At 35.6% G+C, this 15,635-nt stretch overlaps 1 protein-coding gene and 2 long non-coding RNA genes across 3 annotated transcripts; 1 reads left to right on the plus strand and 2 right to left on the minus strand.

The window, feature by feature from the left end:
• Window positions 1-501: 501 nt before the first annotated feature.
• On the minus strand, window positions 502-1,990 carry LOC113284559. The gene is made up of 3 exons (XR_003328226.1): window positions 1,812-1,990; window positions 1,618-1,710; window positions 502-788 (listed from the first exon to the last, which is right to left on the minus strand). It is a non-coding gene; the product is annotated as an uncharacterized LOC113284559 (long non-coding RNA).
• A 120-nt stretch (window positions 1,991-2,110) lies between these two features.
• LOC113284558 lies at window positions 2,111-2,903 on the minus strand. The gene is made up of 3 exons (XR_003328225.1): window positions 2,604-2,903; window positions 2,307-2,402; window positions 2,111-2,165 (listed from the first exon to the last, which is right to left on the minus strand). It is a non-coding gene; the product is annotated as an uncharacterized LOC113284558 (long non-coding RNA).
• A 3,982-nt stretch (window positions 2,904-6,885) lies between these two features.
• On the plus strand, window positions 6,886-8,110 carry LOC113284556 (endochitinase EP3-like). Its single transcript, XM_026534053.1, has 2 exons — window positions 6,886-7,343; window positions 7,496-8,110. Exons 1-2 carry the CDS (start codon window positions 6,929-6,931, stop codon window positions 7,900-7,902), a joined length of 822 nt encoding a protein of 273 aa, XP_026389838.1. The 5' UTR covers window positions 6,886-6,928; the 3' UTR covers window positions 7,903-8,110.
• Window positions 8,111-15,635: the final 7,525 nt, after the last annotated feature.

The following is a 15,635-nucleotide window of genomic DNA, read 5'->3' on the forward strand; positions in this document are numbered from 1 at the left end:
ACTAAAATTTAGCAACAAGAACAAGTTGTTGCTATTTTGTTGCTAATTTTAGAGCTATTCCGGGATATTTTTTATTTGGACCGCATTGTTCTGGTTCATATTTAGCAACATATATCCGTCGTTGCTAAATTCTTGCAGCGGAAAAAAAATATAGTCAAGTCTTCGTTGACCCAGTCAAAATCGATTTTCCCCAATATTTTCCTGCAATTACCCAGTCCCCCTTCAACTACCCCGGTTCACCTAATTCTTGTGATTCAATCTAATAACTCTGATATCCAACATGCAATCAAGATAAAAATTGAACTACATAATTCTCATGATTGACATACAAAAGTTCTATGTTGAGATTTGTCAATGAATTGAAAAAAAAAATGATCCATTAATGGATGGTTGACTTCAAAATATCACAGTAGAAAATAGAAATGTTTACAAGTTTCACAACTTACTTACTGAGATGATAAAGACGACAAAATTAGACATACAACGTTATACGTGGCAGCAATAAATAGATACAATGTTTACATAATCTGTAACTAGGAAATTGTATACCTAATTGCAGCTACAATTCTAAGCCGTTGCACTTTAACACCGACTATTTCTTGCAAAAACCGACAACTCATCAACAACTCTTCAAAGATCTCAAAAATATGACCAGAACAAAAGAGAAGCAGCTTCATTGTATATGCAGAAAAACACCAACTAGGTATAGACCTTGTATCTCCATCTGCGGATCCAGCTTAATTGTACACATTTGATGTGGGCTGCTGAATGACCCGCCTTCGTACTATCTACAGAAAAAAAATAAAAAGAACAAAAACCCACTCAAAATCAATCTCACTTACTTAAGCTACTAAGGCTTTAGGCAAAGGATGAGCAATAATAAATATTAATCCTCATGAGACAGAAGAATTATGATCCCAAGACCCACACACAACATAAGAATAATACGTAAAGATGTTCAAGTAGAAACGATCGTCTAAGGGACAAAGATTTTATTAACTTCACAATTCTCTTGAGATCTTGCACCTTCAGTTCAAGTTGCACATCCCATTAAAACAAGCTTACAAACCCAGTACCAACCCTGCAACTTGATCTGTTATGGTGTCAAAAGATCTCTTATTTCCACCCAAATGTATTCGTAAATTCTAATGCGTCCAACCAAAAAATAATGCGTTTAAAATAATGAATGAGATGAAGTTTAAAGTCTACTTGGTCACTGAAGCCTGCATTGAAAGACATGACTTCACCCTATTGGCTTCCACTAGTTTCCATTGATGTTACATGGAATCCTTCTCCCCATTTATTGAGTATTAAGTTCCTATTAAAGTTAGATCATAAAGAATTCAACAACTGAAGTTTAAGACCGCACACAAGGAAAAGAACTCTACAAATATGTGAACTACGTTGTATTAAGGAAATCACGAAAGTGAGTGGCTATAAGGAAAAAAAATTCAGAAAAGTTTGAGCTTGAATGGAAAGAAAGAAAAGTTTGAGCTTGAATGTAGGCCAATGCTCTGCAGTTCTATCATGAGTTTTTCGTTCAAACACATGACTTGATGTTAGCAGTTAGAAGAATAAATTGCTAAGCAGAACTATTTGAGAAGGACGGTGACCCACCCAAATGATTCTCGTCAAAGCCATCTGCAATCCAAGTATCTGAATTCATCAGTTCACAGCTGGAATCAAGATCAGACTCCAACGTATCCCCATCTTTACATTCACAAAAAGAAAAAAAAATAAAAATAAAATCTCACAGATCAAATTAACTTCAAAAAAAACCAAAATCAATTCAGAAATAAAAAACAACAAACCTTGATGATTAGCAAAGATCTTGAATGGCTTAGATAGTCTCATAACCAAATCCTTTTTCAGTCTGTTTATTTTTAAGAAGCTTCAAAGTTTGCCGGGCTTTTTCAAATTAAACTGTCCAAGTTTGTAGAGACAGAGACCTATTCCAAGCCTTACAGCTGCAGAACCATTGGGATACACTTGCAATGCCCTCTTAAACAAGTAGAAAATAGGACGAAGTTCAGTTTCTCATTATGATAAAATAAAAAAAGGGTAAACACATGTTAATGTCAACATCCACACAATGCGTAGAACAAACATACCTTATATAAGTCCAAAGACTCTGTGTAACGGTTAAGGTTGAACTGAACACATGCCTGCACACATAAAATTTTATCACACAAATAAGTTTGAAGAAAAAAGACCGGCAAATGTTATGCTGGATATTGAATATTGCAAGGTTGTAAGCTGCAGCTTAAGATGCATCAAAAGAGCAATAGGTTGTCAATTCGACATACCTGACCAAGCAGGACAGGCACATTCTTAGGATTTCCTTCCAGCATAATCTTAAACATTGAAGATGCTTGTTCTGTTTCACCCTTGGCCAGTAAAACCTGGCCTGTACACAAGAAGTTAAGATCTATCTTTTAATTTCCCAATCATGTCAGTAACAACATACTTATGAAACTGTCGAAAACATAACCACTTGGTTTCAATTCTTCTCTCTCTACTCTAAACAATCTAATGACTCAAACAGAGTGCTTCATTCATCAAAACAAAGTAAATAACACGTGTTCAGCGTTAAACTTACTAACCTTTACCAACCCAAGTTGAAGGCTCATGTATGTCAATCCTCGAAGCTCTATTATAATACTGTGTTGCCAAAAAAAAATACTCATCTTTTTCTCTTTGCTTAGTCTCAATTTTTCCCTGATAACTAAAATATGCTCCCAGTGCATTCAATATAGCAATGCGCTCCGCTTTCATATCAGCATAGTACTCATCAATCTCTGGCGAAGACCCTTCCTCCAATATATCCTTGAATTGTTCGGTTTTTCCTTGTTTAAAGTATTCCATATGAATAATTAAAAAGTTGATGTAACGCCATCGTTAGTAGAACTATAACAAACACTTAAATACAACAATTCATTCAAAACGAGCACGTTTTGGAGATCGTTTAAATCCACATTAAGCTACTAGCATTACACTAACAACTATCCAGAATTTTTAACCTGGTTTATGACAACCCATCAACACATAAAATCCATTCATGTTAAGTTAAACTACATTACAAGAATGACCAATGTACTTGTGGTCATTCATGTAAACAAAAATCCGATTTTTTTTTCTCCGCTGAGATTTCTTTAATCACAGTATGTTCACTAAATTTCGAAGTTTCACAACATGGGCATCACAAAATCAATCTACACATAAAACCCAGAAAGAAATTATCATCAATCTATCAAAAAAAAAAACCCTAAAATTCACAAATTTAACCCAAAAATCAGCTAAAAGTTAAAAATTTTTCTAGGGAGTTCAACAACAAGGATAAAAATTAAATCTTTAGATGATCAATGAGAGGTATAATACCGCGATAATAAGCCAGAGATCAAGAGGAGCTTGTTCAGCTTTTAGTATCTCTTTCTTTCTATTGAATTCCATCTTTATCAAATCGGTACAGTTTCTCTTTTCCACACAAAATAAACAAAAAAAAAAATCAAACCATTAAGCAACAAAATCGATTTAAATTCGAATTAGAAAACTAAATCACTGAGATTTAGATAAGAGATTCTTCACCAGTCACGGCATAAACTTCTTCAAGTTTAATGATAGGTGCGTCTGTGCACCTGTATATTTTTCTTTACCACCATATGCGGCTCCTATCACTTCTTCTTCTTCTTCTTCTTTTTGCGGCTGGATAGAGAGAAGGGTTAGAGAAGGTTTAGAGAAGGGAGTGGATAAGATTTCTCAAGTCTAGGGTTAGATATGTATGGGGGTCGGGGTGGATTCATCTATGTGATTCAAAATGGGTTGAGTTGACTTGGGCAGACAAATAACAAAGAGTGTTACTTGGCACGCAGACGAGTGGCATGCGTGATCTTTCTGCAGTTGCTAATAGCAACTGAAGCTCAGCAGTCGCGAATGTCCCAACTGAAAATAGTTGTTGCTAAATGTTAGAACAACTTTTTTTAGTTGCTAATTAGCAACAGCTTTAGCTCTGTTGCTAATCTGGGTTGCTAAATCCATAATTTGGTGTAGTGCTAGCTGGGCAACTGTCATGTCCTTTTAGAAAGAGTTTCCTTTATTAACTTTGATTATGTATGCGGAGATTTCAATGGCATAGAGCTTCTCCAATCGAATGTATGTGAAGATAAATGTCTAAGTCTACATATGATAGACATTCATTTTTCCTAAAATTCTTCTCCAACCCCAACTTCTTAAATCAATGTGAAGGTGATGTGGCTTAATTTTAGTTAGACATTGTCAAGGTGAATGTCAAGTTTTAAACATTCACCTTGACAATGTCAAGCTATCCTAGTAAGTTTTTGCTTACGTAAATTAGTTTTAATATATTAAATAACCATTTTTAGCTTTAATAAAATAAAATAAAATTACTAAAAATAAAATTTACATTTAATGCATAAAACATCACAAACAACACCATTAGAGATGAACTATTTTTCCTCCCTAAACTTAAGGAAAAATTGGAATGAGAATGTCTTATTTGTGTTGCCACCTAGAAAATACACACAACCACAATTAGAGAAGCTCTTAGCACGCAAAGCTCAATAGAACTCATAATATAACTGGAGAATTGCACAGAGAGGTTCATAATAACCTCACTTCCTTCAAATTCTGTAAGGTTCTATTTTTTTTGTTTAATAAATTACTTTTCCTACCAAAGAAAAATATACTTGACTAATTTTTTATTTGGGGTTGACAATAAATTTACCTGGGATTGAGCTTAAGTGGTGTAAAATGTACTACCTATTGCGCAGTGCATAACTGACCCAAGTACATTTTTGTGGGAAGGTCATTGAGCTTGCATATGCCACATCTTGTTGCTTTTGAAGGCATTGATACCCATCATTTGTTGAGTAGCTTGCAGCTGAGGAGTGAATTAAAGTATCATCTTCTTTAGTCAAATTCGGTAGATCAAAAACTACAACTATCAGGTTTCTGGAGTTCTTGAAATTCCTTGGCAGTTGACTGTCTTTCTGATCTTAATTTCCATTCCTTAATATATTAGGACTGCAACTTTTGACACCATTACGGATTTTTTCTGATCCAAGTTTTCTTCCACATATAGTATAAGGAACCTTGTATACCTTAGGCCGCGAGTCATCTTTTTTGCAACTAAATGATTAAGAGTCCCTAATCTGTTAAACATTAGATCAAAATAGTCAAATTAAATGGATCCAATTATATTGATCTTTGAACATTTTTTTTAACAAGTTGGAATAGATAGAGTTCACAGAGGATTTGATAACTATGATATGACTCCTGAATGTCTCCTTTTCCGTCGACAAATGAAGACAGATTTTGAGTATATTTTTAGCACAATTCTCCACAACAGTGGCTGCTTTTCAATTAACTTGTCCATATCGCCCACCACAATCTCATAATGAACGAAAAATCCAAGTTTTCTTCCATATCCGCCAAATGAATTCTTCATGGTCATGTAATCGCATGTGAACCGTGATTATGTATTTTTGTTTCTTTTACACTTTTAAAAATCTTTTCACACATACTCCATGTAGATTGCTTGTACATCGTTACTCTCTCCCTATCAAACAAAAATGAAATTTTTTTAAAATAAATCACAAAATTGGAAAAAATGAAATTTTTTTAAAATAAATCACAAAATTGGTTAAAAAGACCAAAATCAACAATTTTTGGGTGAAAATGACATTTAGATTTTGATACTGTTTAAATGGACAAAAATGTAAAACTAGCCATGATGTAAACAATTTCATCCTACCCATTTTTAAATACTTTTTCTTATTTTTAATTTACATCAAGATGCATCCAGTTTCATCGTTGCTATTTTTTAAGTTTAAGTCAAGGATGAATCCAGTTTCATCCTTGTTAATTTTTTGGTGTCCATTTCACCCATGATAATTTTTACTCGTCCATCTGAACCATGTTTTAAAAATATTTGGACAAATGACCCATTTTCTGAAAATAAATTAATAAATGATTATAGATAATCATAAATGGATAAGGTGGTTTTTTCTCTCAAGTTAGCATAGTCGCATATTTTCTAGTCCATTTTCGACAGAACCCATAAGTAAATAAAATTTCCTTATCAGAAAAGCAAAAATTAGTAAAGAGTCCCAATTGAATCAATAACACGTGTTTTGGCCCACCCTGTTTCAAGTTCAAACTTCATCATCTTATTACTCAAGCTACGGCATAAATGGACGGTCCTTGCTGACAATAACTAGTGCTAAGACTCCAAGTCGTATATTCATGGATATCTTATAACCTTCCAGATTTCTTATCCTTCGAGGATCGAGGTTGATGCAAGGGAACGCTAGCCAGTGTTATGAATCCATGGATCCAGTGATAGGGGTTGGTTTGTTTTATGTTAATTGGTCACCCTTGACTAGTACTGGTCAAGGAATAAATAGGGTTTAGGAATAAGTAGAAAATTCAAGAACCACACTGAACCGCAAAAATTAAAAAATGTTAACAGGCTACAGTGTTGTCCTACAACCAGCTTGGGTTAGTCCTGTTGGTTTCGGGTTTAATTCTCATAGTTAAATCGGGATTTGTTGATTTCTTATGAATTTCACTTGCTATTCAGGATAAAATGGCTGCTTGTCTTCAGTCATTGTCCATTAAATGATGGCATGGCAGAAAAAGAATAAAAAATTCCATTTCGCATCCAGAAATGATCGCCTGATGGGTACATTTTAAAAAAATAAAGAAAAGACATCGGCCATATTACTTTGTCGACTAGTCAATTCAAACTATTGACTTCCCATATATGACCATTGATTTGTGTATTCAACGTAGTACCATTCAACAAGTACCACATTAGTTTGCTATAAATACATCTAACCATTCGATACATTTTTCGTCAAGACACTCAATTACATTTCTTTTCCCATTCTCATTATCCAAGAAAGCAAAAATGGCAGCTCTTACCGTCATTAAACTTGTTACACTAGTGGGGATGTTGTCTGGGTTACTGTTCGGCTCAGTTATGGGTCAGAACTGTGGTTGTGCACCAAACTTATGTTGCAGCCAGTATGGATACTGTGGTAGTGACACTCCTTATTGTGGTCCTGGGTGTCAATCAGGGCCTTGTTTCGGAACCAACCCTCCTAGTACCGGTGGTGGTGGTTCGGTTGGGAATATTGTTACAGATGGGTTTTTCAATGGAATTATTAACCAGGCTGCTGCTAATTGTGCTGGAAAGGGTTTCTATACACGTAATGCATTTCTTGAAGCAGTTAAATCGTACCCTACTTTTGCATCTGGAAGTGACGAAGCTGCAAAACGTGAAGTTGCGGCATTCTTTGCTCAAGTAACTCATGAAACTGGACGTACGTTTTTTTTCAAACTTCTTTTCTTTTTTATTTTTCATTTACGTACTGATGATAATTCTCGGTCTAGGTTTTTTCTACTGATTTGGTTCCCCCAGTGAGTTTGAGGTATAGGTTAACATTAAGCAAGTGATATCCCTTTTTCCCTGCAGATTTCTGTTACAAAGATGAAATTAACGGTGCAAGCCACAACTACTGCGATCCAAACAGTGCAGGAAATCCTTGTACCCCCGGCGCGCTATACTTCGGCAGGGGACCAATCCAATTGACATGGAATTTCAACTACGGACCTGCTGGAAGAGATATTGGTTTTGATGGTCTTAACGCTCCCGAAACTGTATCTAATGACCCGATCATCTCGTTCAAGACCGCGTTATGGTTTTGGACAAACAACGTTCATCCAGTCATGAACCAAGGGTTCGGTGCTACTACCCGTGCCATTAATGGTGCTTTGGAATGCAATGGTGGAAATCCTGGTACAGTTCAGACCAGGGCAAATTACTATACCAGTTACTGCAATCAACTGGGTGTTTCACCAGGAGGTAACCTATTGTGCTAAGAATCTCGATTGGCAATGATAGTAAAACTACAAAAATGTAATCTTTAATTTGGTATAAATAAAGGGATGAATAAGGTAAAGCCAGAATACTGTCCTGGGCTAGAGGTTCTGGAATTTGCAACAGCAAGCTCCTCGTCGCATGTATAATTTGAATAAGATTTTTAACACTGATTGAATAATTAAATTTGAATGTTCTATGATGCTTAAACAAAATTTTATATTAGTAGTTCGTAGGGGTGGTGGGTTTGTTGTAGGAAGGGGGTTCTCCCTTTTAGAGACTGCAAGAATCGTAGTCTGACTGACTGACCAATTCTATACTTTTATCCGAATGTTCCCCTCTGGTCAAACTTGAGTTTGGCTAAGGACCGTAGTTACTTTGTCGGTGTACGTCTGAACACCCGTCGAAGAGCACTTGTTTTCTCAATTAAACACCACTAGAATAATGTTGGCACGGTGAGGAGGGCCGACCCAAAAGTATAACTTTTTCTGATAGGGTGTAAGTATCACATTTTTTTTTGTGACGGATGAAAGTATCATTTTTTCTGAAACGGGGTGAAAATATCGTCTTTCCCGAAAACGGAATAGGCTTGTGGTCGGTTGTCAGCCGATGCAAAAATAATATAAGTTCTTTCACTTCACAGTTATAAATAATAGTATAGTTATAAGAACAGATTAGTTCCACAGGAAGATATGGGTTGTTATTCGTATTTGAAAACTTAAAAAACCTGGGTTTTTTTTGATTTGAGTCTAAAATAATTAAACTAATAATAATAGAAAAGAATGAATAAAGAGAATCAATAAGTTGAGAATACTGGTTAAGGGTTCATCATCAATCATAATACATGCACTTCGACTAAAAACTGGTGTTGTCACTCAATCATTCATTATCTAGAGTCCCAAAGTACCCCATCGAGAGCATACTCCGGTAAATTCCTTATATCATCACATACCATAACGATGAATATGTGAATACTTCTCATCGAACAACCTAATGCAACATGCTATTAGGTTTAATCCTCCAAGAGCCTTAAGTTCTATGAATTAGACTAATCCATGCGCAATAGAAATACTACGAGTAAACTATTTAACATGGGTCAAGCTTCTACTTGCAATCACACAAAGGTTTTGAATACAATTGGTAATCACAATATGCTAATTATGACAAGGTTAATCAACTATTACGTATCTCAAAACCTAGTCTAGCAATATATATGCATTCATGATCATTTAGTAGCGCTCCTAAACAAACAATCATACATAATAATAAATTATAGAACAAGACAATAATGATTTGATTGAGATAACGAAACCAATATATTAATTTAATGACATGTTTATAATATCCGACTACATCCTTAACCAAGATGGAGTGTTTAGATACTCATGGATGTAGAAACGTCCATGATATACATATAAGAAAAGTGTAGAGATATCGTTACGATTGAGGATCCGCTCCGAAACCCTAGTTTTTGATGTTTCTTCTCTCCAAGCTTAAAATTTCGTGACCTAATGATCTCCCCTCTTTATCATAACATAACACTTTTTTATAGGTTTACATTGCTTGGTCTTCACATATTTAGTTTGGTTTAGGAACCCGACCCGAAATAAAGAAATAATGAATCCAAACGTGCCCTTAGGTCTTCCAAGAAGTAAATACACGTTTCCAAATTGCTAAGTTCGCGACCCAGTCCGCGAACTTCAAAATCCAGAAGAAATTTTCGGAATTAAGTCTGCGAACCCAGTCCACAAACCCAGTTCGCGGAATTCACTGTCTTTGGCAAATAAAACTGTTTTGGCCATAACTTCTTCAAGATGATGATGAGAAATCCTTAATTTGAATGAGTTAAGATTGGTCCTTGGCACGTCTCTTGATTATGTGTGTTTTACTCCTTATCATCGCATTTCTTCCACTTCTCTTGGACTTTGGCACTTGGATACTTGGAGTACTTAGCTTCCTATCTCTTTTCAGCACTTTGTAGCTTCTTTGTGGAGGATTCAACTAATAGAGGCAAACAAGATTAAACAAGAGTAATAATACGAAAATATGCAAGAATAATATCTATAACAAGTATGGAATGGACACTAAAATCATATGAATTATGCACTTATGCAGCTAGCAATCCACATCCTCCAAGTTGCACCGAAGCCCATTTTAACCAAAACCTCATCTACAAAGGACCATTTAACGTTGTGGGAGGATTTCTCGAGATCGATTTTGCAAATAATGCCTGGAATCTTGGATTTGAGTCTTGAGTCCATGCACTCATTAGCAATCAAAATACTGTCCAAGATTTGTCTACCCTAAACAAAGGCCGTTTGCTACTTAGAAATGAGCTTGGGTAGCACCGTTTTTAATCTCTTTGCTAACACTTTAGATATGGATTTATATATATAACCTATTAGACTTATAGGCCTGAGGTCCTCGACCTCTTCCACAACCTCTTTCTTTGGAATAAGTGCGATAAAAGTGGATTTGAGTCTCTAATAAATGCTACCATTCCTTTCAAACACCTTGACCACTTTCATAACATCCATCTTCATAAAATCCCAACATTTTATGATAACATTCACTTGAAATCCATCAGGGCCTGGGGAACAATACTGACCAAGCTTCTTTAAAGCTGAAAGAACTTCCTCCTCACTAATCTGCCTCTCTAACAAATCCTTTTCGGTTATTTTTTCTCTTTCTTTTCTCTTTTTCTCTTCTTAAAAAAAAATTAACCTAAGAGTCCTTTCATTTTCCTTATTTTTGGACCAGATCTGTGCAAGGTTTCTTTTTCTTTTCTAGTTTTAAGTAATAGTTTATTGAATAAGATGTTTCTATATCATTTTTTTGTGTCTTTCGACATATTTCTTCGCCGTTTTGGGGCGATTTTTCATCGTCGTTGTCGGGTGAGTTCTTTAATATTTGATGGCTGGTTTGTGGCTTGCTATTCTTGATTCAAAAACATCGATCCGACATGAAATCGGTTTGAATCCATATTCTAGGGATTTAGGATATCCAATTTCATTTGGATCTACAAGCTTATGGGAAAAATATTCATTCTTTTCAGGAGCATCCCTTATCATGGAAGAATACAATCAAATAAAATGGTCGTAAATATTTCCAAAATATACCATCATCTCCCTTATACATAATCAAATATTGGGTATCTCTGCGGTTTATTGCTCTTTCTCTTCGCGATCTAGCTTGTAGTTGGTGTCTTTATTTGTATCAGGAAATCGCCGTAGGATAAACCCTTGGTACAACTCTTCACATGTTGTCTCGTACTTTAAGTGTATTCTATCATATGCAATATGATCTTCAAGGATCGACGAGTCTAAGTTAATTGCCTCGTTAAAACTTCATCTGGAAAACCCAGAGGGACCAAAATTGAACTAAAGAAAAAGGGTACAATATTAAGGAAACTTAGAACATAGTTGGGCTCGAATATGTTTCCCCATTAAAACTTTGACAAGGAAAACCCAGTGGGACAAAACCTTGACGAAAAGAAAACAGTACAATGTGACAGATGCAAGTAAAGGTGATCCGTTGCAGATGTTCACTTTGCTCCATTGAAGTTTACTAGTTTCTTTACAATAAAAAGCATGGTTCCATCTCATCGTGCTATATTTCCTTGCGCAACTATATATAAAAATAATCATTAATATGCTCGCACGATCTTTCCATTGACTTGTGTGTGTTCTCATAATCCTTTAAAATTTCATTGTTTTCTGGAATCATTAAACTTCGGAGCGTCCTCTAGTATTGATTTGTGGACATAGTCAGAGACAATAAAATGAGATGATTTCATTAATGATACAAATTAGGTTGTGACTTTCTCATCTACTTCCTTTCTAGATGAGCATTGATCGAACCTGGTGTTATCTTTATCTTCCTTTATGGAGGCACGACATTAACTACACATCCTCACCAACTTAGCTGATTTGATTCCATCGATTGCATAACTTCTTTGATATTAATCATCCATGTGGGAAAATATCAATTGATCCAATCTAGCTCTGCGGTATAGTTTCATGCATGATAACGTTTTGCTGTGGAAATGTAGGGAAGTAAAGAGGCACAAAGTAGTATACATTCATCAAAAAAAATAGTATTGTTACATGGATGCAACTATCTTATATATATATATATACATGGAAAGGTAAAACCTAACTAGCTAGTTGGGCCGCACATCTATGGGCCGTAGGCCCTACAACAAAATCTAGATATCTTGACTATGTATACCAATTATTTAGAAAACTAAGCATGACAATCAATTTACATCAATCTGCTAAAAATATTAGAATCATTTATTTATTTTTAGTTTTTGTATAAAAGTGATGAAAAAAATTGATCAAACTTTATGAATTCAATGAAATAATGAAAGCAGTTCCAGAAAACCGGCGGAAATTGATAGAATTTGAGAAGTCACAACTAACTAAGTATTCCGTGAGCCATTTTTTTTTTTCTCTTTTTTTGTTTGGTCGATCAAAAATTTCGATTTATGCACATCAAAATTGTGATTACATAATCACTTATAAGAATAAAGAAATATCAAAATACAAGATAATCAAAACCCTAATACAAAGAAAGACAATTACAAGTAGATAGAGAAGAGAAAGAGCCATAAACAACGTGACGTGGAGGGACGATTGAGATACGATTTTTCTAGGGAAATTTTCGGAGTTACTCACCGTGAATGGATCTGATCCACCAGCCTCTTCTTCTCCTCCGAGAGGTTTTCAACTTATATTCCTTCCTCTGTGACAGATATTAATCATGGATTAGGGGATTTTCCACAGCTTTCTGCTTCTAATGCCGGAAACAATGGAACGATTGCTGAAATCTCCAAGCCTGCATCTTGGAAAGATGTGTTATCTAAAGAGAACCTAGCATAAGTAGATTATTTTCTACCGGTAAGTTGTTCTATCACAAAACTAATTTGGTTAATGAGAAGAAAAAATTAGTTCTTTTTGTAACGGATTTTCAAGAAGAAATTAGGGTTTTTGAAAAAATTGTGATTGGGTACATTGTGGGCCGTCAGATCTCTTATCATATTGTTGAATAAACAATGAAGAAGTTATGAAAACCAATTGGAGGTTTTCGACTGACAATTAATGGAGATAACACTTTTCTTTTTGAATTTGACCTAACTGAAGATAGAGCCTCTGTAATAGAAATTGGTTATGTATTTATCTCAAATCGTTTATTCTTGATTCGTTCATGGAATTTACTTATTGAACAAGATATTAAAGAGATGAAAAACATTCCTATTTGGTTAAACTTGATGAACATTCCTATTCAAATTTGGAATACAAAGGGAATCAAAATGATTGCCAGTGTATTAGGTATTCCTTTGCTTTATGATCAACATACTTTAATTAGCTAGGACCCGTGTGAGTTATGCTAGAGTTCGTATAGAGATTAAATCTAATTTTGATTTACCTGCTAGTATTCCTGTTTCTTTTGATGGCAAAGATTTTGAAGCGAAGGTGGGACACACTTGGAAGCCATCTAGATGTCGTTCTTGTGCTTCTTTTGGTCACTCAAATGACAATTGATCAACAATTCACAAAGTTATGAAGAAGAATAAGGAACAGGTGAATGGGGAAAATGTTAAAGGGGACCCTGCTATGGATGAGAACAAGGTTTCGAACACTGTTTCTCAATGTAACATCTTGCAGATATCAAATGATAAAAGAACTGTAAATGTTGAAGCGATGGAAATGGTCACCACAAATCCTTCAAAATGGTATACCAGAAAGTCTAAAATATCTGGTAAGAAAAGTAACCAAAATGAGCCAATTCCAATTTGTGACATGAACCCCTTTTGTGTTTTGGAGTCAGAAAATGAAAATGAGAATACATCAAAGCCAGTTGAGGGAGAGACTACAGATGTTATTTCCTCTGAAGAAAAAGAAGAATCCAGTGTTGTATCGGAATATGAAACAGATGTTGAACAGATGGAAGTAGATAAAGTGAAGACTTTAGCCGTCAAAGGTAATAAGAAGACAAATCTATAGAGGAAGTTTCTCAGATAAAACCACTTAATGACGTTGAACGACTAGACAAGTTATTAGAATTCACTCAATCTGGCGTTTTAAATGACAAGCTTGCAGGCGTTCCGACTTCAAATTTAGCATGATACATCATCAAAATAGATAAATATGAAGGTCAGTGTCGATTCGAACTTCAAATGTGGTATAACGGCATAGAAACTATATATGAACCAAGAAGCTTCGGGAGCGTTTTGACTTCAAACTTAGCATGATACATCATCGAAATCGATAACTATCAAGCTCAGTGTCGTTTCGAACTTCAAATTCGGTATAACAGAAAACAAACTATGAACCACGAAGCTTCAGGAAGGTTCTGACTTCAAAATTAGCATGATACGTCATCGAAATCGATAAATATGAAGCTCAGTGTCGATTCGAACTTCAAGTGCTTTTTTTATGTATTCTTTGTGCTTTTGTGCTTTCTCTGTGTAGTTCTGGTTTGAATTTAGAGAATTAATGGAAAAAGGAAAAGACGAAGGACAAAGACAGCTAGAAGAGGCGATAAAAGAAGCAACAAAAACACCATTCGCAAGGCAGATACAATTAGTAACAATACCAACAAAATGCACACTACCCATATTCCCTAATATCTTTGATGGATCTACATGTGGACTCCAACACATAAAGGCGTACAGCTTAGCTCTGCTACAATGGGAGGATAACGATGCGGTCTTATGCAAGTATTTTCCGGCAATCCTAACAGGAGAAGCTTTGAAATGGTTTGATGGATTGCCAGTAGGCTCGATAAGATCATTCCAGCACCTGCAAAGTTTGTTCTTGGGACAGTATATTAGTAACAACATGCTAAGTCCAGGGATTTAGATGGTATTCAGCCTGCGAAGGAGAACAAATGAAATCTTGCGAACTCTCACCACTATATGGAGGATCATGTGTAGCGAAATGGCAGGGCGAGTTGACGAAAGGAATTTTATTTTAGCATTCAACAATGCACTATTTCCAACTGATTTGTTGTATACACAGATATTCGGGATGAAAGACAGAATAACAATGGCAGAGCTGTGCAAGTATCAAGAAGAGTACATCGCTCTTGAAGAAAAAAAGAGAGGCATGGAATCTTACCCAATTGTGGTTGCGGATACAAAGGAAGGAAATTCCAGTCTATTTCCAAGGATAACAAATACGATTGCGAGCACTTCGCAGGGAAGTCAAGAGAAAGCAGCCGCAGAAGAGAAACAAAAGGAAGTAACAATGAGTAGCAGAGACCAAGAAATGTATGACCAAGAATATAGAGAAAGGAAATACAACAACCATGGAGGAAACAATAATATTGCAAGATTTGACAACCAGGGGGAAGCGTAAGGAGGACAAAAGAGATACTACAATCAAGGACAAGGTGGAAATCAAAGAGTACACGAAGAAATCAGAATGCCACCGGTTAACACAACGGTGGATAAGATTTGGGAAGCAATTATACTGATGGAGGAAATACCCACGCCGCCAAATCTAGGACAGGAACCACCACCTGGCAGAAAAAGCAAAGAATTCTGTGCGTATCATCATTTTCATGGTTACACGACCAATAACTGTAGGAACATACAAAGAATCATATTAAGGATGATCGATCAGGGAAAACTGAATCACTTCCTGATCACAGCACCACTACCACCTCCACCAATGGGAGGGAAAGCGTCAGGAGTGGACAAAGGAAAAACTACCTTTTCTAAATGAAG

This window comes from Papaver somniferum, chromosome 5, assembly GCF_003573695.1.
Source record: "Papaver somniferum cultivar HN1 chromosome 5, ASM357369v1, whole genome shotgun sequence".
NCBI lineage: Eukaryota > Viridiplantae > Streptophyta > Magnoliopsida > Ranunculales > Papaveraceae > Papaver > Papaver somniferum.

Excerpts from the sequence above, each read along its gene's own strand:
- LOC113284556 (XM_026534053.1), top strand. The coding sequence starts at position 6,929 with ATGGCAGCTCTTACCGTCATTAAACTTGTTACACTAGTGGGGATGTTG. Across the intron at positions 7,344-7,495 it reads AGTAACTCATGAAACTGGAC|ATTTCTGTTACAAAGATGAA; the intron begins GTACGTTTTTTT and ends TTTTCCCTGCAG.